We start from the raw sequence: 22,746 nt of genomic DNA on the forward strand, positions 1-22,746 counted from the left end.
CATTCAGCTTTCCATTAACATGCTTAATGGAACAGCTCATCTCTTGCAATGAGTCTAGTGGTTTACCCTAACTGCTTTGGGTGCCAAAAGTCTTTTCTTTTTCAATTATGTAATATTTTATTTCTTTGAGGAGCTGTATTCTTGTTTTTTTTTCAGTGACTGTAAGCCATAAACAAAAAATATAACAAACTCTTAATTCACCATTAATCTGTATTAAAAGTTGAACTTTTTGTATTAGATGAGCACTTTTTTGCTCTCTAATTTACTGAGATGCACCTGTGTTTTAACAATATACTGCATTTTACAATTGAATAAAATAATGTTCAACAAAAATCAGTTTCGAAAGTGAAGTGAAAAACAGTTAATTTCCTTCCCTGATGTCATCTTGTTCACGGCGCTTCTGCAGAGAGAACGTCATCAGTTACTAGGTAAATTATCTGCTGTAATTTACCTAGTAACTGATGTGCGGCAACTTCATATAACCTTCATATTTGGAGCTCCTTTTGCCCTTCAGACTTACAAGAGTTTGAAATTTATGCTCTGATGGAGGTAAAAACAAAGATTTAAACATAGTTCAATCAATTTTTGTAGTTTTTAAAATCAAAAATAAATCATGGCGGCGCTTACATTTGCGTGCTGATTGAGTTTTAACTGTTTAATGGAAGAAAGATCATTAGTTTTCAGTATATAATCAAATGGATAAATACTATTCATGATTTACATTTAAATGAAACAAAAGATGAACATTTAATTAAGATCTCTTGATTTATATTTGCATAATTTAATCAAAAATAAAAGTGTATTTTACACAACTTTATTGTACATTTTTAAAAAGCAATTAACATATTATTTAAAGACGGATCAAAAGACAGATCTATGGAGAGTGAAGAGTTTTAATAAATTAATGACACACTTCAATAATTATTATATGAGTTATTTATTGTTATTTGACACTCTCCATAAGAGTCAGGATATACTGGAGCAGCAGTCTGGTATTAAGTTTTGAAAATATAAAAAGCAAGTTTATCCCTCATATAGTTTTAAGGTTAAAAACGATGGATATAGTTATATATTTATATATATAAAAATATAAGTACATTTTTGCTGTTTCTCAATTTTTTTTCTAAAGCTGTATTAGTTTGTTCTTAGAAAAATGTACATTTTGAAAACTTAAAAAATTAAATCAGTCCTACATTATAAAAAATGAATATAAAATTGAGCTGTTTCTCTAAAATATTCTAAAAATATATTAGGGATAGATTATGAATAAAACACATAGTGCTAATAACATGAGTTTTATTATTATTATTCGTTTCTGTCTTTGCAGTTGGGCAGGTTTGACAGGTTTAGGTTTATCCTGTGTTTGGCCTGGAAAATGTCAAATCTAGCAACAGTGGCGAATGGCGCCATTTTTTAGGGTGACGCGCATGCGCCTGCTGGATATAAATATGACGCAGCTCCTAGGTGAGCGTTTTCAAAAAAAAAAAAAAAAAAAATGCGGCTAGCATTTTGTCGCACGGAGACACGGAGCTGTTGGTCTGATTGTCATGGACATTTTGACCTGGATTAAGAAGGATATATTCTGATCTCCCAACACGCGGAATCCAAGCGGACGCCCAGCTTGTGACTGAAACTTTTGTGGATCCAACTGACACCGAGTCGGTGTTTATCGAGGCCTAGTTTTGGCGTCTTGTACTTGACCTGCGAGAAGGCCGCAGTGACGCCAAGTAGGCCGCGGGAGCGCCATGTTTGAAATCGCTGCGTTGGTTATTCGGCAAGTTATTTTTTTGGAAACCTTATTATAAGTCGTTTGTCTTTTTCCACCGATGACGTTAGTGAAGCCATTTTTTGTGTCTAGAAAGAGCAGCACAGAAGTAGAGACCCGACCACGGCCTCTCGGTGGTGGTTTGTTTGGTTGCTGGCGTCCCTGAAACATCTGAGGAGATGTAATGGCGTCTGGAGCGAGCAGCTGATCGATTATGGATTTACTACAATCAAGCTGAGGATTCCCTTCAATCAAGCTGAGGATTCCCTTCAATCAAGCTGAGGATTCCCTTCAATCAAGCTGAGGATCGCTTCCGTCAAGCTGAGGAATCGCTACAAGGTGCCTGGCGGATCCGCCCAACCCGTCAAAGGTTTGTTAAGTCAAAGAACTGTTCCAATGGCGGGTCCAGAAGACAACTCAGGGTAGGAGCTGTTGCGGGTTTTGCTACGCTGCTGATGCTAACGCTGTTGAAGGCCAACGCTAGGCCTCTCGATGTGCTGGTTTGGTTTGATTCTCTGCTGAGAGTCAATGAGCTGAGAAGGATTCTGCTGTTTTAAATCCTTCCGTCATTGGGTTTTTAGTGTTTGAAACAGTTGCTGTGGTCTTGTGACCTGTGCAGGTTTAGGTGTAAATAGAATCTGATATCTACAGTCTGAAATTCCTGGCTTAAAGTCAGTTGTCACGAAAGAAAGATGGCTGCCAAGGATTTGGCAAACACAGTTTAGAGGCTGTAAGACGTGATTCAGCTTAGGTTTTGTAAATATCACTAATAAATCTTGATAGCATACCTACTTATCAGTGCTAATCTAATGTGGCTATGTTCACATTAGCATAGATGCATTAGGATAATTATATTCCCAATGAATATCAAATATGTTTTTGGTTGAAAATGAGATCTTTATACTACAACATGCATAATTATTTTTTTATTTTTTGTACCTACTTAATATTTAGTTTGAAATTTAGGGTGCATACTTTAATAACTCAAACAAATTTAATTTACGTTCAATTTAAACGTGAAAACCGATTAATTTTTTGCGCCGAAACAACGCGTGGCCTCGTGCGACTTCATTTCTTCTGGACGACAACGGAGAGATCTCCTGGAGCTGCAGGCCGGACGTCACAGAGGTAATGTTCACACTGTAATCCACCATCTCTTATTTGCAGGTTTTCAGCTGAACTCCATGTTTTCCTTCTGGAGAGGATCGACTGGGACCTGTCCTTCAGTGTTTAAGTTTCTTTTAACCCATTTTTTTTTCTCCTAGCAACTGGCAGACCTTTTGTTGCAAATAACTTTTATTTTTCCTCATAGATGATTCCACCAAAGGAGCTTCTACTACAACTAACTCTTTTCTCCTATAGAAACAGTCCTGGAGCAGCTCTTTCTTTTTCTGTCTCTCTCTTTATCCTGTCCTTTCAAATCCCCCGGGGGTAGTGACAGATGGCCTTTCATACAGAGCCAACTTCTGGTTCTGCTGGAGGGTTCTTCCTGTTAAAGGGAAGTTTATCCTCTCCACTGTCACTACATGCATCCTAAATATGAGGCATTGATTTAGCTTACTTAACTGTTAACCAATTTAAATAAATGGTACAGTGTTGGCCTCATTTTGGAAAGTCTTCCTGTTAAAGGGAAGTTCTTCTTTTTGGAAAGTCTTCCTGTTAAAGGGAAGCTTTTCCTCTCCACAGTCACCACTTGAATCCTCAGTAGGAGGCCTTGCTTAAGCTTACTTTACTTTTAATGAATTTAAGTGATTGGTGCAGTGCTTAATTATTTTTTTGGAAAGTCTTCCTGTTAAAGGGAAGTCTTTCTTCTCCACTGTCACCAGATGGATAATCAGTACAAGTCATTGCTTTAGCTTAACTATTAACCAATTTAAATAATTGGTCTAGTGTGTTAACCTTATTTTGGAAAGTCTTCCTGTTAAAGGGAAGTTTTTCCCATTCTTCTTACCATGTGGATCCTCAGTAGGAAGCATTGCTTAAGCTTATTTTTAATGAATTTACGTAATTGGTGCAGTGTTTTTTGGAAGTCTTCCTGTTAAATGGAAGTTTTTCCTTTCCACTGTCACCACATGTATCCTCAACATCAGGCATTGCTTAAGCTTTCATAACTTTTAGCCAAAGTTTGGTAACTGGTTTTTATTTTATTTATTTTTGGAAAGACTTGCTGTTAAAGGGAAGCTTTTCCTTTCTGTCACTACATGCATGTTCATTATGAGGCATTGCCTAAGTTTACTTGTATAACTTCAATTTAAATTGGTGCAGTGCTAACTTCTTCTAGAAAGTCTTGCTGTTAAAGGGAAGTTTTTCCTCTCCACTGTCACCAAGTGGGATTCCCAGTACAAGTCATTGCTTTAGCTTACCTTTTAACCAATTTAAATAATTGGTGCAGTGTTAACCTTATTTTGGAAAGTCTTCCTGTTAAAGGGAAGTCTTTCCTATTCACTGCCGCAGCATACATTTTGAATACAAGTCTCTGCTTCAGCTTGCATAACTTTTAATCAATGTTTGATAACTGCAGTTTTTTTTTTGGTTTTTGGTGGATGATTGTTTTGAGCTCATGGTTGGGAATTTAAGGCCCTGTCAAAACATGGTATATGGACCGGGAAGACATGGAATATGGACATGGTTTATGGACCGGGAAGACATGGTATATGGACCGGGAAGATGTAGAAGCCGATCACCGATCAATAGTTTTTGTTGAGGTGGAACAACAACTCTGAAGACACCAGATGGCCTCGGTGTGTGAATCCAGAGCCAGAAAATGTGGTTTGGTACTTCTGTAGCCACTCCTAAAGGCTATGAAATCATCGGATGAGTTCAAGGAATTTGGTAACAAACGAGTACAATGACGGGATCGATCCACTCCATTCACAATGCTCCTCGAAAGAAAAACACGGTAGGCTATTTGAAAGTTGGTTCTGATCTTGGTTACAAAAGGTCACGACGGGTAAAGGGTTAGTTGCCCTTCGGTTGAGTGTGTGTGAAAACTAACCCTCACGGCGGGAAAAGGGGTTAGTTGCCCTTCGGTCGGGTTTGTGTGAAAACGAACCCTGCTGACGAGTAAGGGGTTAGTTGCCCTTCGGTCGGGTTTGTGTGAAAACGAACCCTGCCGACGGGTAAGGGGCTAGTTGCCTTTCGGCCGGGTTTGTGTGAAGACGAACCCTGCCGACGGGTAAGGGGCTAGTTGCCTTTCGGCCGGGTTTGTGTGAAAACGAACCCTGCCGACGGGTAAGGGGCTAGTTGCCTTTCGGTCAGGTTTGTGTGAAAACAAACCCGACCGACGGGTAAGGGATTAGCATTACCCTTCGGTCGGGTTTGTGTGAAAGCGAACCCTGCCGACGGGTAAGGGGCCAGTTGCCTTTCGGTCGGGTTTGTGTGAAAACGAACCCTGCCGACGGGTAAGTGGTTAGTTGCTCTTCGGTTGGGTTTGTGTGAAAACGAACCCGACCAATGGCTAACAACCAAACTTGGATTCTATTGCAGTGACGGCAAAAACCGACAAGAGCAACGACTCATTGGGGGGAAAAGTCCTCAAGTGGCTCATCCACTCCCTGACTGCTCCCGACAATGACAGACGGAAAAGGCCATCACCCTCACCGCTGATGGATGAACTCAGTGATCCTACCATCAGGCTCAGAAGTCTTCCTCAAGAAATGCAGCAGGTATTTTGCTATTATTTAACAGATCTTTTGAGTTTTTGAAATGTGATGATTTCAGAGTTGTTAAAAGGTTTAACCTTAAACCTGCATCCGTCTTGTCTTTCTGTCCCGTTTTCCTTCAGGAATCCTCTTGGATCATCTGGTTTATCGTCTTGGATTTCGCCCTTCATCGGACCCCCAACGACCAACGGAAGAAGCTCTCATCGCCCCGACGACGACGGAAGAAGACCCTCATCGCCCCATCGACGACGGAAGAAGACCCTCATCGCCCCATCGACGACGGAAGAAGACCCTCATTGCCCTCCCTTGCCCCTGCTGATGGATAATCTTAATTGCCCTACCATCAGTCTCGGTAGTCTTTCTCAAGAAATGCTGCAGGTATTTTGCTGTCTGATATTTACAAGTGTCAGTTTTTGAAATTTGACTATTGATTGAGTTGTCAAAGGGCACCCGTCCTGTTGTTGTCCTCCTGTCCTGTTGTCCTTCAGGAACCCTTCTGGATTGTTGCCCCGATGATGATGGAAAAGAACCTCATCGCCATCCTGCTGATGGATGACCTTAGTGACCTTACCATTGGGTTCAACAGTCTTCCTCAAGAAATGCTGCAGGTACTCTGCTTATTTAATTAAGTGATAGTTGCGTTTTTGAAATTCTGAGTTAAGTGCTTGACCATAAACCTACATCTGTCCTGTTGTCCTTCAGGAATCCTCCTGGATCATTTGTTTTTGTTTCGGATTTCAGCCTTCATCGGCCCACAGAGGAAAATGGCTCAACTTAAAACATTTATCAAAACAACTTCAGTTTATCTTTTTTTTTTTTCTTTCTACCAAAAGCTGGATATGTCTTGGGTCTGGTACTTTGGCGTCATCTAGCCATTTTTTTCCTTTTTTTTAATGGACAATTTTCTTTAGAGACTTCATAATTAATTTTGTTTTTGTTTATTTATTTTTGATATTTAAAATGTCTTCCAACTTCAGTGTTGATGTTAAAATGTAATGTTTATTTATTTGAGAATATGTTCTTGGATCATTTTAGCATTACCATGGTTATGGCATTGATTATGAAAAGGCTTGGACTGGTGTATTATGATCTGTCTGTATTATGCTGCTGTTTGTCATTTTCTGTTTCTACTACATTATTTATTTAAACTGGGTTTTTTTTCTCTGTCATTTTTCTCTCCATAGAAGCTACACCTGGTCTGGCGTCGACTAGCTGTGGTTGCTTCCTGGAAAAGGGCATCGGTTGACATGATGCTGCCATCACCTAATCGTTCTCCCTTTCATTTCCACAAACATGGAAAGTTCTCCTGATCAGTTGATCTGTTGTTGTGTCTCTGCTTTGTCTTCTCTCAGCTCCAGTCGGTCATGGCAGATGGCTGCTGGTACTGAGCCTGGTTCTGGTTCTGCTGGAGGTTTCTTCCTGCTAGAGGGGAGTTCTTCCTCTCCACTGTCGCTTCATGCAACTTCTGCATGAGGAACTGCTAGGAAGTCAACAACTCAACACAAGCGATTTGCTGTCGCCCCCTGCTGGTCAGATGGAGTGAATGGTGTAAGTAATGACTCCATACAATCTGCTGGGTTTTATTTGGTACCAACTTTTTAAACTACTTTAATAATCAACTGTAGCAATTGGAGTACATGTGATTAAACTAACATTACTTCAAAGTGCATTGAGACGACATTTGTTGTGAATTGACAATATATAAAATTGAACTTTCAAACTAACAAATGAGCCCCACCAATAAACAATATAATAAAACAAACAAAAACCCCAACAACCAATACAAGAAAGTTCAAAACCCCAAAAGTAGACACCAAAACAGTCAAAACCCCAAAGGTAGACACCAAAAAATGAAAAGCTTATAATTATAACATTAATTCACAACAATGTTGTTTTCAAGGCATTTTATGAAAAGTCATTTCAATTTAGTCAGATTACTATTGGTCCAAGTTATCAATTCATTAGCTTGAGTTAATTATAAAGTAGTTTAAAAAGTTGGTACCAAATAAAACCCAGCAGATTGTATGGAGTCATTACTTATACCATTCACTCCCCCTGACCAGCAGGGGGCGAAAGCAAATCGCTTGTGTTCAGTCGTTGACTTTACAGCAGTCCCTCATACAGGGCATGCATGTTGTGACAGTGGAGAGGAAGAACTCCCCTCTAGCAGGAAGAAACCTCCAGCAGAACCAGAACCAGGCTCAGTACCAGCAGCCATCTGCCATGACCGACTGGAGCTGAGAGAAGACGGAGCAGAGACACAACAACAGATCAACTGATCAGGAGAACTTTCCATGTTTAGAATATTGAGTCGCTACGTTATCAAAACACTCAAAAGAAGAAAAACAAAGAAAATTGGACACACACTTCTCACACACAGCAGATTGTTCATCCATGTGGAAATGAAAGGGAGAGGGATTAGGTGATGGCAGCATCATGTCAACCGATGCCCTTTTCCAGGAAGCAACCACAGCTAGTCGACGCCAGACCAGATGTAGCTTCTATGGAGAGAAAAATGACAGAGAAAATAAACAGTTTACTTTCTAACTAAACTTTTTAGTTAGAAAAGGTTTAGTTTCTAACTAAACTTCTTGTTTAGTTAGAAACACCAGAGCGCCACCTTCTGGCCTCTCTCCAGATCAGTTCAGGTCAGAGAATGGAACTGTTTCTGTCTTCATTTTTCCCCTCCGTGGGCTGCCACCTTATCGTGGTGGAGGGGTTTGAGTGTCCCAGTGATCCTAGGGCTGTCGGAGGCTTCATGCCTATTTGGGTCAGGTCTGCCGGGGCAAACGGGTCCTAGGTGAGGGATCGGACCAAGAGCAGCCCAAATGTCACTTAGAAATATAAACAGTGTTCCTGTTTAGAGACAGCGATATAGACAGGGTTCCTGCCTACAACCAGAGCTATAGACAGAAGTCAGTTTTTCCAGTGTTTTATCAGCCTTTATTTCCCCCCACCAGGCTATGGGTTGTTATTTTAAATAGGGATTTTTCTCCACCAGTGACAGTAAAGACAGATTAGGCTAAAGGTTTATAGTTGAGGGATTAAACTGACAGGAGTTGTGAACCAATTGTGCTGTCCCATCAGTTGCCTGTTGGCTTCACATGCTGTTATTTCTGAGTTTGATGCCTGATCCTGCACCTCTGACTTTCTGTAACTTGACATTTTTAACCCAAACACGCAGCAGACCACTGATGGATGATCCCAGCAGCTCTTCCACTGGGCTCAGCATGTTTTCTGGAGGAAACCCTGGAAGCTTTCCCAGGTGACGCTTCCTGATTGTTCTCCATTTTGACTTGAAACTTTCTTAGAAATCATCTTTATGGAATGCTGCAGGTATTTTGCTGTTTAAGTGAGTTTTTAAAAAGCGGTGATTTCATTCCGAGTCATTAAAGGGTTAGTCGTCACCCTAACCTGGAAACCTGCACCTGTCCTGTTGCCTTTCCGTTCTCAATTTCCATTTGCATGATTTGCTTCTGTTTCTACCAAATACTGGATGAATAAAGTTTTCAATCTGGTGTTTTGTAAACAAAATTGTTCTTTTACGAAAAGGGTTTAGTTGAGACCAAAGACTTCATAAATCCTTTTATTTTGTAGTTTTGTTTATTTAGGATAGGATTTAAATGTCTTACAGTTCCAGGATTAAATATTCAATAGAATTTAAAGTTTGAGAATGAAGAGGACTTCTTCGCTTTGGTCCTCCACTCAGCAGCTTCTTTCTTCTCAGTTGGGTTTTTAAAATTTATTGGTCTTTGAGAATGTGTTCTTTCATTATTATACTGTAGCCATTGTATTAGTTGAAAATTGTCTCAATACCGTTTTTCACAATAACTTCTGCTCTTTCTCCTTTTTATTTGTGTCTGAGCAGGGAGCGATTCATCAGGTGTCCCACAGCAGCTCCATGGACTCGGACTCCGGTGCCGTCAGTAATGAGCCGAACGGGTCGGCGGTGTGTCGCTACGACTCGCTCATCTGAGGCTCCATTGGTGGTAGAGATTTGAGATCAAACGGCCTAAAAACGGCCTCGCCTGTTCAGTTTGAGTCTCTACGTCACATTGAGCCGACGGACACTGAAAAAGAGGAGACGCAGCGAGCTTCTCCTACTGACCAGATCTGAGAAAAGAAAATGAAGATTTAACTATATCGTCCTGATGAGTAGCTGCTTTCTGACCCAGATGAACTCCATCCATTCCTGGTTCTGTCCCTCCAGCCATCCGGGTTCTCTCCATCCATCCATCCTGGTTCCCTTCCATTCCTGCGTGACCATTTTTATGTCTTTACAGGGATGTTCTCACAATCTGTTAAAATAAAAATTAATAAAACCAGAAAATCCTTGGAGTTTGTCTTTGAATGTGGAGATTCGACATGAAGATTGCTTTGAGATGACAGAAAAGGAGGCGATATTAAACATCTGGGACAATGTTATCCCCAATGTTTAAAGTTCTCCAGGATGTTTAATGTCCCCAATTTATTTTATCTCCACTGCGTAACATTACCCTTAATGTTTAAGGTTTACTGTATCTGGACTGTTTTACTTTATTTCCAATGTTTAACACAAAAGGTAACTTTTCTGGAGATGAAATTGGCAATGTAAATATAAATAAATATTTATTTGGATTCAGGTCAAAGATAATTCAGTGCTGTAACAGCTATTAATTAATGGAGATGCTCATTGTTGCTCTTATATCTTGTCTGTTAACAGTCTACTTCAATAAAGAAACCTGCAAAACCACAAATTCATTACTTGGTGTGCTAAAACTACATCACTGTTTGGCCATTTGTTCTACTATAGAAACAAAATAAATGATTTATTTCTGTTTAGTAAGATGAAACAAGGGAAAGTTGAGGTGTGTCTTACCTTTTGGATTTCTGAGTGACCTGTCAAATTCTTGAGAGAAAACACTGGAGACAAGCAGGGAAAGTAAAAAAGACCACATATCGCCATTAATCTCTGAATTAACAGCTTTATTCTGGATAATTAATATTTTACAGCTTGATGGTTCTGAGTTTATAGAGAGGAATTGTGGGTTTATAACGGGGCATGAGCACGCTTTTACGCACAGCCTGAGGCAATTATGTGGGAAGAAATTCTTCTGTGAATATTGCTGGCATTTATTACATTAATTCTTTGGCATTTAGTTTCCTCATCCAGAATATATTAACTGTACTAAAATTATTCAGAAATGATAGTCAAATTAAATTTAAGAGTGCTGTTTTTAACAACTTATTTCGTACATATATAAAAAAAATTATAATTTTTCTATGGGATGTTGATGTGGAAAATAATGAAGCACTTAGTTTCCACCTTAATTAAAAAAAATAAATACATATTACTGATACCTGTCATTTTGTTGTGGTAATTAAGTATAGGATTTATTAAATGCAAAAAATAAAAATGCTTAAATCTACAACGATTTATTATTAGCGCCTTTGTAGATAAAACAAGTACATTTTTGCCAAAAAAATGTAGAAATTTTTAGATTAATCTCAGATGTTTTTTAGAAAAATTATGGACATTTCTGAGTATGAAAAGTCACAAATTTCCAAGAAAAAATACAGAAATGTTTAGATTAAGGAAACTCCGTAATGTCCAAGTTTTTTTTATATAGAAAATGTGAGTATATCTTCCTTGCAATTTTTTTGCCTTCAAGCTCAGAAAGGTATTTTTTTTTATTTTTTAGAACATTTCTGAGATTAATCTCAAAATTTCAGAGTTTTTTTCTACCAAATTCTTGACTTTTCATGCTCAGATATGTCCTTGTTATTTTCTAGAAAATCTCTGAAATTATCTAAATTTACATCTTTTTTTCTACCTGCAATTATGCTGTCGTAAAAAAACAATCTGTATTATAAATATAAAGTCTTTTCAATTATTGATTTTGGATTTTAGTCTAAGAGGATGGTCCAAAGCGCCTCTTGCGCTATAGAATAATCAAAACATTGAATTATTTTTGCTCTTTACTGGAGTTGTTTACCTACACATAAATTGTTTTGCGGATTCAAAGCAAACTAACTAAAATAAATAAAATAACCGCGGAGACTAAATTAGCTTCTCAGCTTTTTGGCACTGCAGGGCTGCCGTAAAAGGCGGCCCGTCCCGCCTCCGAATCGAAAGTGGATGTATGAAGATAAACGGTGAGTTCTGTTGTGTTGGAAGCGTTTTAAGTCGGGTGGACGTTTCTCGGTGATGCAGGTGCTGAGCTCTCCGTGGTGAGTTCATTGTCCTGTGTGGCGGTGGGAAAAATGGCCTTGCTGCTCTGGCTCCTGCTTGTTGCGACAGCTCATGTGACTGACGCTCAGCTGGGGCCGAAGAGGAGCCGTCTGATCCTGACCGAGACTTCCCATCTCCACCCAGTCACCTCCGGTCCGCAGCCCGGTGCCGGTCCGGAGCCTGGCGACCGGGCCACCGCTTTTCACGTCCCGACTTTGGACGGGATGTTCTCCTACCAGCCCGATGGTGGAGCCGTGAAGGATTCTCTGGTCATCCACGCCTTCACCAACAAGTCCGGGTTCCTGGAGTGTCTCTGGAGCTCCGAGTCCTCCCTGAAGAGTCTGGTTGAGGGGCTGCCGAACCGGACCCAGGTGCTGTTCCTGTCACTGGACGACTCAGCGGTCAGTGATGCCCTGTGGATGCGGGAGCAGCTGCACCGGGCCGCCGCCAACAGGTGAGCTGGGAGGGACTCCCTTCTAGTGGGGCTCAGTTTGGAGCTAAATATTTAGTTAGGAGCATGTAACTTTTATAAAAATAAATAAAAAAGATCTTTTACATTTTGTTAAAACTGTCACCATATTGTGACAGCATGAGACAGATAATCTGTGAAAAGATCGATTTCCTAAGACCCGCCTCCTGGCTCTGATTGGTTGTTTTTAGTTGGCACTGGGAGAAGGTTGACAAGCTAATTTTTTAATTTGGAGGAATTTTACATGTAGCAGCACAGTGACAAAATATACCCCACTGAGTATAAAAAAACAATATAAACAAATGTAATAATTGAAAATGGAAACCTAAACATCTGTTTGCAAACAAAAAGCGCCAACTCTGACCAAAACAGCCATAAAGGGAAGTGTGGAGTTTTTTTTTTTTTATTTCAGATGAGGAAGTGAAACTGAAGTGAACTCATAGTAGCACTCATGTGTTTTTTGTTTTGTTTGTTTTTTTGTGGTTTATGCTCATAATTCCTTAGAAAATTTTCATCATCATTGAGCTTTCCACATTTGCATACATTGCAAACTTCAATGTAATTTATTGGGATTTTCTAAAATGAATTAACACAAAAATTTTGGTACAGAATTTAAAACTTGCAAATGAAGCATGTTTTTAAAAGCTTTTCACCAATAAAACTCTGGAAAGTGTGGTGTGTATCTGTATTTGACCCCCTGGTGCCTCTAAATATATTAGAAGATTGTTTTTATTGTGATTAAATGTGAAAAGTGCAATGGATAATAATATTCCTGCAAAGCTCTGTGCTTTGTCACACTCCTTGCTAAAGCTAACAGCTGTGTGAAGAGACAAACTCGGTGCTGAGTCTTTACTTTAACTAGACTCTTTGGCCCAACAGCAGGAAGGAGGTTCTGACCCGGCTGCACTTCTCTCCAGTGCCGGTCTTCGCTTTGGGTAACTGGATCCCCTATGTGCTTTATTACTGGGGCTGCCTGGGACACAACTGTGGCCTCTCACAGGCTGTTTTCATCTCTGATGGTAAGGAGATTATGCTAGTTATCGATTAACGAGTTAATCTACAATTCATTGATCTTATTGATTTATGGATAAGCGGCCATTTTCTTAAAAACCTGTTTACTCTTGTACTAAGAGGGTCAACTGTCTTTCATAACACAAAGGGCCTTTCCATAAAGGGTAAAGTTTTTGTAACTGCTGAATTAAAATAAATAAATAAATAGTCTCAATTGTATTAAATACTAACTAAATAGACTGAAAGCTGTGGGGTTTGTTACATTATTAAACTTAGACTTATCTATAAAATATAGCAAAACAATAATATCTTAGGTTGCTAAATGGAAAAATAAAAGATAAAAAGAATAAATTATGTGAAACTTCATTTCCCATAAACAGAGATATGTTCATACAGAAGTACCGTCTGTCGTTACTTTTTTAAAAAGTAAAAACTTAGCCTCATGCATTAGCTCATAACATGGCCCCGTCATACAGCTCGGCTGAATAACCGCTATTAATTCAAATTTTAAAAATAAATTGATAACTTAATGATTTTTGTCGAGTGTTTATTTAAAAACAGATCAGCTTAAAATGCGTTTAGCGTCCCACACCGGACTCTGTTTGGACCGTGTCCCTTTACCGTTCAAGAATAGCTCCGCCATCTTTAATTTCTTTATTAACACTCTGGTTAAAGATGACCAGCGGCGCCCTCTGCAGGATGGCGGTCAAACTACAACACTAAAAGTTTATAGCCTTATTTATGGTCTAAGCGGACATTATTAGTTAACCGATTGAAACTAATTTTAATCTAATAAAAAATTAATTGTAAATAGATTAATTAGTTGCATCTCAATAGAGAGGAGTTTTATTTTGTGTTAGTTTTTTGACTTTTGAAGACCAGGTCGTCCATTACTGACCATGCTACTTCCGGCAGGGTGGAAAATGCCTATCATTGTTAAGAGGCTGGATGCCAGGTATGATTGGCTCATGGGACGCTGGAGTCCGAAGACGTATCAGCTGGCTGATGCTGGAGATGGGTGTGAACCCTCACCGCCTCTAAGGGGCGCTGTGGCCTGGGTGTCAGAAGGGAACTGCTCTTTCTTCACTAAGGTATGTTAAATTCAACTCTTAAAAATTAAGAAATATCTAATAGCTGTATTTTTCTAAGTATATAAAGTGCTGTGAAAAAAGTTTACACTACCAACTATTCCTTTCTGTCTAGCAAATGAGCCAGACTTTCACGGAAATGTTAAAGTGGTCTTTGTTGACAGTTCTCCAGGCTTTCCAAATGTCTTTAAATGTCTTATTTTAAATCATATTTTTAGTCTTTTTGTTTAATACCTAAACAAGGAACTGCATAGATTAACTAGTTGCAAAGAAACATTACAGTCTGCTTATAAAATGCCACTAATATGTAGACATAAAATAGGTTATTTACTCTTAGCGCATAGTTTTATTTTATTGATTTGTGTTGTCATTTACATTGGCTATTTGCATTTGACACACAGAACTTTGATGCAGTAAAGTGCTGTAGAAATAAATTTGACATGGGACATAATGTGCTATGTGTCTCTAAAAATAAGGAAATTTAGATTTATTTTAGGTGAAAACATGAAGAGGAGATGTTGTCAAACATTTAAGGCTTTAAAAATAAATCCTACTGCTAGTTTTAATGAGTAAAAAATTAACCATCAATGGGAAATCAGTTTGTTGGCTTAAAAAAAAGCATGGTGAAAGAGAAGTTGTGTGTTTTATTTAAACTCCCTTTTGAGTACTTTAATAATACACCAGGGGCTTGAATTGTGACTAATGTTGAAATCAACACTGGCTGATTAATTTGTTCCTCCAGGTTAGGAACATGGCTAAAGCCAACGCGTCCGGCGTCCTCGTCTACTCGCTCCCCGGCAACCCGATCCAGGATATGAACTGTGAAGGAGAGGAGTGTTTCTTTCCTCTCGCCGTCCCGGCTGCCATGGTGCATCAGGAGTTTTCGGTCGCTCAGGCGCTCCGGTAAGACCGGCTCAGATGGGGATTAAAAGCCTCCCAATGTTGATGCTGGTTTCAAAGGTTTCAGAGGCAGAAATCTGGACGGCCGGATTAATTCACTTTGATGGAGGATTAGGGCAAGGCTAAGAAAATAAATAAATACGAGAATAAAGTTATAATATTACTAGACATAAAGTAAAAAAAATACGGAAAAATAGTTATAATAATATGAGAATAAAGACCTAATAATGTTACCAGAATAGTCATATTGCAAGAATAAACGTACATCATAAAAGGCATAATAGTACAAGAATAAAGTCATTTTATTAGAATACAGTCCAAATATTTCAAGAATTAGGATATGATATGATATAATAAATTGTAAGATTAGATGAATGAACATATATGACAAATTTAAAATAATACGAGAATAAAGTCATAATCTTTTGAGAATACAGTCCTAAAACGATGCTAAAAAGTTGTAATTGTATCAGAATAAAGTTGTAATAAACTACTGATAATTTCCTCATTTGTAAAACCAATGTCAAAGAATAACTTCACAGCAATTGCAAAGATTGTTTTTTTGTGTTCTCATAATATTACGACTTTATTCACGCATCTATTTGTCTATTCCTAACCCACAGACCACATTTTAAAGCCATTTTTTAAAGTTTTATTTAGCAATTATTAGTATTTTTAAGGTTCAACCTATCTTTCTGCTTTTTTTTGTTTTGTTTTGTAGGTCTGGAAAGTTGGTGAATGTTTCCTTTCAGACCACACCGTCCCCAAATTTCTTCATGAGTATTGACCAGCAGGGGGCGCTGGCTGAGACGGGCTGGTTCCTCTACCCTTCATTTAGCTTCGTCAACTGGCAGGCCCAGTGGTGAGGACAATAAAATCACTCTTTATTGGCTAAAATCTGTCTAAGGCCTGGAAAAGGGGCAGAGTTTAACTTTTTTCCCCCTCCACTCATTATTACTGCACAGTCTCCCCTCAGTCTGTCAAATGTAAACATACAAGGTATCCATGGAAACGTCAGAATCTTGGCTGGAAGCTGATAAGAAGCATTTGAGTTTAAGCCCAATGGTTGCAGTACAGAGTCAAAAAGACATTGTATGGAGTTCTAGTAGTGCCAATATATATATATATATATATATATATATATATATATATATATATATATATATACACATATACTGTATGTTGATGGTTTAATTTTTTTTCTTCTTAGTAAAGTGTGCCTAAATAATTTATCTTTTCATTTTACATTTACTGGATTTCCAAAAATTACCGTTCAATTGGAGCCAAATATAATTTTTTTAAAATTGTTTAATTGTAATTCCGTAAAATAAATTCAGGTATTTAAAAAATTAGACATTTAAAAATAAGTTTAAGTTTGTAAGTAAAAAAAAACAAGAACTATCCAGTTTTCTAGGTCTGATTTTTAGTGAAATCTCTGTAAATTTGTTTTATTTGTACCTACGCTGCATCAATCTTTGCACAGGTATGTCTGTAGGCGGATCGATAGTTTCCAAAAATGTATAGCCTTATTTATGGCATTTCTAAAAGGTTCATATATTGTATATTGCAAAAAATAAAATTATTTTGTGATCCATCCTCATTTTCTCTGGAACTATGGCAGCTGCTGATAGTTGCACTTCGGATGGAGTCGACCAAAGTGTTAACTTATTGAAATAGAGTTTGTAATTGATGAGAAAAACTAACATAGATTTGGGTATATTATTTTAAATACATACTTCAGAAAACCTTGTGGAGCTATTTTAAATGCTGCATTATGTTTCATTGGTTGATTTATGCAAAACCCAAAGATGATGCCCCCACCATCATGCCTGATTATTGCCCATACGTCTTAAACCTTTGTCAGCTGGTGTTATATTTAAACATACAGCAGAAACTTCTCTCACACTTTGTTTTTGCTGGGGGTTTTTTATCTCCAGGTTTGAATTTGCTGCTGGTCTGCGTAACAAAATCCAAAGTCCTGCAAAAATCATTCCAGTGTTTGACCAAGTCACGATGCAAGGCGACAAAGGAGCAGTGGCCACAGTCGAACTGCCGGCAGGTGAGATAATCAGCTCTATCTATGAGATACGAGAACCATTGTTAAGTTTGTTTATGCACCTGCTAATGTGACTGGTCACGAGCGGACTGGTTGTACAGTTCATCTGTCGGTAGATTAGTTTTTAGGTCATAAGAAACAGGGTTTGTCAAAGTTGTTTTTCAGAAAGTTGTAGGAAAGATGAGAGAAAAAAAAAGTAAAACCATTAAAAGCTGAATTTCATATTTTTTTGGTATTCTGTTATTCAATGATTGTTTAAAATAATTGTTTTAAATGTTGCTTCTGAAGGTCATTTTCTGACTGACTGCCTGTCAAATTCATCAGGTTGCTTGGTAATAAACTTGTAATCTATTGTCTGGAAATGACATTTTCTGCCACAAAACTTATTGCCATGTAAAATAAGACGTTATGAGGAAGCATTTATGCTAAATGAATGTACTAATTATTGAATAGTGAATAAAATATATTCTTAAAGTTGATGCTGCTTTATATATTTTGTTGCATTGTCTGTGCATTTGCAAATGAGGTCAAAGGTTAATGCACTTAGGGGGGAAATTACATGGAAAAGTTTGGATACCCCAGACACAAAAAGTGAAAAAATATGAATTTTTCTCTTGCATTTGACTTCAGACGCATGTTTTATATTTTATTTGTTTTTTTTGTTGGCAGATGTGTGGGACTCTGACACGCTGGAGCTCGACGCGTCGCTGTCGTGTCCCGGCAGGAGGGACTCGTCCTGCGCTGAGTGGGATCACACCGTCCAGCTGTTCGTCTGCTGCGATCAGCTGAGTCCGTACTGCAACACGGAGCTGGGACGGTGGATCACTGCCTTTCGACGGTAGCGCCTCCAACATGCTGCTGCTTCCTGCTTCTTCTCTTTCATTTGAACACTTTATTTTACAGGAAAGGAAGCATAAAAACATCACAAAGTGCTGATATTTTAAGATGCAATGCATCTTTTACAGCCTTCAGTTGGCTAAACTATGTAGCTAAAATCAGATGCAACTTTTCAATAATGTTAATAATAATAAATAAGTAAAATTGCAACTCATAAAGGGAGAAGAAATAAATGCACATTTTAAAAAAATTGGTTCTTTTTCTTTTGCTGAAATTAAAGTACTAACTATTTGAAGGCAGAAGTTGAGTTAAAATATTTTTCAATTGTTTAAGTTGAATTTTAATTAGACTTTATCATTTTTAAACACCTGCTCATAAATCTCTGCATACAATTTTTTTCTCAATTGAGTCAAATGGAAAACTTCACAGTTCTATTTTAAGATTATGATTTCTAGACTCTTGAAAATTATTAATACCCCTTAAACTGTCTTGAGCCAAATGACAACAAAAATTTATTTTGTTGCAAAGTAGTGCATAATTGTGAAGGTAAAAAATATGAATTTAGTTTATATTTTTTTTATTCTACATGAAATAAATATTACTCTTTAAATAAAATGCACTCCAACAAGTTGCTTTCAGTTGACAAGTAGGAAAGAGTTTTAAAAAAATATCTTTATGTCTGTGGTCATTTCATGACAAAATCTGAAAAAGTTCAAGGTATATTAATTCACAAGTTTGCAAGGCACATTTAAAATACAGAAATATCAAAAGGCAGACTAAAACACCTGCATCCGTGTATTTGATTGCTTATTTTGCTGAAGTGTGAGACATAAGAGTCGGTTTTGTTTTGGCAGAGGGACTGGACACTGGCTGACAGATGTGTCCCCTCTCATCCCTGTGCTGGACAGCAGCAAATGCACCTTCACTATGAAGACGGTGCCCTGGGCGATGCCCTGGGTCGCCTCCCTCAACCTCAGATTTAGCGTCAGCAACCACACAGGTAAACATAGCTCCCGATTTAAAGGAGATGCATCATGCAAAATTCACATTTTCCCAGTTTTTAATGTTTCATTTTGGGATTTTACTGCTTCTAAACGCATCTCAAGTGCTTGAAAAACCCCACCGAGCAGTTTTGGATGATAAGTTAATAATTTTTAGGACCCATTTCAACAACCAGAATGTAATGTTATAAGTCAGCAGGCGCTGCCCCGTTACCTAGCAACCCAAGCTGAGCTCGAGCACATTTAGCCAGCTGGTATTAGTTCTGTACAAAGGCAGCTAAAAAAGGAGTTACATTTACTAGAGTAATGTTTTTTATTATGCAGAACATTTTGCTTTTACTTGACCATTTTTATCAAAAAGTATCGCTACTCTAGAGTAAAATTTCTGGATTCTCTACCCACTGAGAGTAACTTCTCAGAATTAAGACCTGCAGTTTTTGTGAAAGTTTTTTTTTTTTTTTTTACTTTTTTACCAAATACATTTTTACATTTTAAATCACCTACCTAGCAACCCCAGCCCAGCCCAGCCCAGCCCCGTTACCTAGCAACCAAAGCAGAGCTCTAGGAAGTTTGGTCAGCTAGTTTTACCGCTGTATGCGCTGTACAAAGGCTGCTGGAAATGACACGTTTTGTTGTTGCACTCTTGTTGGTTGTACAGGAGGCTCCACTTCTGCTTTTCAAAGATGTACGGTTGGAAAATTGTGCATCTGTTTGCAGCCATTTTCATATGCGAGTGTAATGTTGGGTTGGGGGCGTGGCCAGCAGCAGCTTATTTGGATTTAAAGTGACAAGACGCCCCAAAATACAGAACTGATCAGACTAAAATCTCATTATCTAAGAATGATTTTGGGCAAAACATGTAAATTACATGTTTTGTGCAGCCCATAGACGTATCCAAACCTGTTCAAGAAAGCATAATAAGTCACCTTTATAAAAATATGTATTTATCTCCATTTTCACTTCCATCTTATAAAACTTATTTCTAAATCAGACATAAAATCTTTTGTCACATTTAATGTTAAATGGAAGCTGACAAACCAGTAAAGCTTTTAGTACAGTTTATTTGTCCTGAACTAAAAGTATATTTGTGTAATAGATACAAATATTTGGTATCACAGATGAAGATATGGCCAAGCTTCATCCATTCAAAGTGACGCCTCTGTTCAGTGGGGGAACCTTTGACAAAAACTACAACAAGAGGTACCAGCCAACGAAGATCCTCATTCCTTCATTTACTAAGAAGGTACCAGATGGTTTGGAAATCAATGGCTTTTTTACATCCTTCATGTCTGGAGTGTCTCACCAGCTGTGGTTGGTTCCAGGTGGAGCTTTATGCCGTTATTACGGGCCACGGCAGCGACGAGAATGGCTGCGGGGAGTTCTGCGTCACTTCCCACCATTTCCTGATCAACGGCATTTACAACAACACTCACACGTTTGACACGGCAGGTAAGAAAAGCTCACAAAAACACTTTTTAACCAAATACTTGATTAAAATGAATAATGTTTAATCAATAGATACAGAATAAGTAATGAAACAAGCGCAGTGTTTAAGCAAACCTCAGCTATTTTTCCTCAATATTACCTAAATTTTCAAATTCAGGTAATTGTTTATATCATAACACTAGGAAGTGATCAGTAAGCCAAAAAATTATTCAGATCAATAATTATCCTTCACTTCTGAATGCAGTTTTAGCTAATTTTTTTGAACCATAGAGGTTAAGGTTTATTATTGTTATTTATTATTGTTGTTATTGTGTGCAATGCTGGGACAAACTAAATTTCCCCCCTTTAGGGGATCAATAAATTATTATTATTATTTAGCTCTAAATCATGATTTGATACATTTTCAGGTTTTCAATCAAGAGAAACAAAAGTGGCCACCATAATAGTAACAAAGATTTGGTTTTATTTATTATTATTATTTTTGCTAATTATTTTTATCTTTGTTAGCCACTAAATTGATATACATATAAAGATATATTCTTTTTGTTATTAATCTAAACAATGATGTATGATGTATTTTTAATTAAAACAATAATCGTCAGATCAGCCCTACACTGTATTGATAAGTCAAGTAGACTTATCAATTGGCTGAGCTTTTCACATGTTGATGGTAGAAATATCTTTAGCTGCAAATAATCAACTGTACACTTAAGGCTGCTATTAAATTTTATGCAGCAAAATGTTTTTATTTTCCTATTTAAAAATTCATTGAATTGTTTATTTGGATCTTTAGCTGTATTTCTAAATTTGTGTAAAATAAGCTAAACTTGTTAAATAAAAAATCTGATTAATCATCATTATGATCAAATTGTCAATTGCCTAAAATCCTGTGTAAAACTGGTAATGAAGTGAGTTCTGCACTAGTTGTTGTGCATTAATGTGTTTTAATTGTGGCATTTGGACCCACAGGAACGGCTCTTGGTTGCACAATGCGGGTAAAAGACGGCGCCGTACCGAATGAACACGGCACATGGCTGTATGGGCGAGGAGGCTGGTGTGATGGCCTGCAGGTTGACCCCTGGAGGGTCGACGTCACCAAACAGGTTTGTCCACCAACACAAAGCTTCGTTCTTACAACATGTAATCAAACAAGAGATGTCAGTGAGAGTTGAAGTACATGAATGAAATCATCCTGGACTTAATATTTCTGAAGTTAATTAGAACCGAACGATTAATCATTAGGTTGCATTTTCAAATGATTAATCGTTTCAGCCGTAATGTATTAGATGATCTTCCATAGCATAATTACAACAATTCTCCACAGCAATGAATGTCTGAAGCAAACAATTAAATCAGAGGAGTCCTTAATTACACTGAAGTGAGATATTGACCTGTTTTCATGTTTAAGATATTAGACTTCACTAAGTAATGCTAAATGTCTCAGACTCACTATATTTCTTTTGTCTCTTTCTGTCGTCTTTCAGTTGAACATGAGCGACTTTGATTCCAACACCGTTGTCTATTTTGGCTGGTTTAACGGCCAGGATCCAAATCCAGCTCAACAGCCTGGATATATCATCATGTCGTCTTTTCTCATCTTCTACAAATGATGCCACTACAATAAATCTTAATCCTGATTCAATATTACTTTTAATGTGTAATCAAAGAATAAATTTCTACTTTTTCACTTTGTTTTTCAGTCTTTTATTTACTTTATATTTCCAGGAATGCTGTGACTAAAGCATCTAGCTTTTAAAATGTTTTCTTCATTCACCAAGAGGACTCTAAACATCTTACACTCTTCAAGAAACTACCTTGCATCTCAAGAGCCTCTTCTCCATAATTGCACATAATCATCGTTAATTTGAAACTCTGAAGCTCAAAAGATTTTCATTTAATTCAAAATATAAATTCAAACTTTTCTTGTTATAAATCAAAGTAAATTCAGTAGTTTTCTCTACTTTTGTTTTGAGTTTGTATTCAGAGCTCAAATAGATGAAAAAATGTTTCTAAATAGTTTAAACTTTGTCCTCAAAGTCACAAATTGAGATTCAACAATTGATTTGAGTTTCCCAAGAGTAAACTTTTCCCAGGGAGACTAACAAACTGTAATGAGATATAATACTTATATCTCATAACATAAGTATGTCACATACCATAGATATGCAGCTAATAGCAAAATCATGCTGTTCACCACTCAGTTCAGCAGGTAGTGTTTGTGAAAGTATAAAGAAGAGTATATTCAATTAGTAATTACATTTTAAAATTTTTGTACTTTCATTAAGGATTTCTATTGCTTC

General features: G+C 37.6%; 1 protein-coding gene across 1 annotated transcript; it reads left to right on the plus strand.

Annotated features, from left to right (window-relative positions):
• The first annotated feature begins 11,159 nt into the window (after positions 1–11,159).
• LOC102219989 lies at positions 11,160–22,137 on the plus strand. The gene is made up of 12 exons (XM_005799458.2): positions 11,160–12,092; positions 12,987–13,126; positions 14,034–14,209; positions 14,949–15,109; positions 15,828–15,968; positions 17,044–17,165; positions 17,832–18,000; positions 18,854–18,999; positions 20,119–20,243; positions 20,323–20,449; positions 21,416–21,549; positions 21,931–22,137. The coding sequence occupies exons 1-12, from the start codon at positions 11,671–11,673 to the stop codon at positions 22,054–22,056; spliced, it is 1,989 nt and encodes a 662-aa protein (XP_005799515.1). The 5' UTR covers positions 11,160–11,670; the 3' UTR covers positions 22,057–22,137.
• Positions 22,138–22,746: the final 609 nt, after the last annotated feature.

This window comes from Xiphophorus maculatus, chromosome 3, assembly GCF_002775205.1.
Source record: "Xiphophorus maculatus strain JP 163 A chromosome 3, X_maculatus-5.0-male, whole genome shotgun sequence".
Taxonomy (NCBI): Eukaryota; Metazoa; Chordata; class Actinopteri; order Cyprinodontiformes; family Poeciliidae; genus Xiphophorus; species Xiphophorus maculatus.

Excerpts from the sequence above, each read along its gene's own strand:
- LOC102219989 (XM_005799458.2), top strand. The coding sequence starts at position 11,671 with ATGGCCTTGCTGCTCTGGCTCCTGCTTGTTGCGACAGCTCATGTGACT. Across the intron at positions 18,001-18,853 it reads TGGATCACTGCCTTTCGACG|AGGGACTGGACACTGGCTGA; the intron begins GTAGCGCCTCCA and ends TTGTTTTGGCAG. Across the intron at positions 20,450-21,415 it reads TCACACGTTTGACACGGCAG|GAACGGCTCTTGGTTGCACA; the intron begins GTAAGAAAAGCT and ends TTGGACCCACAG.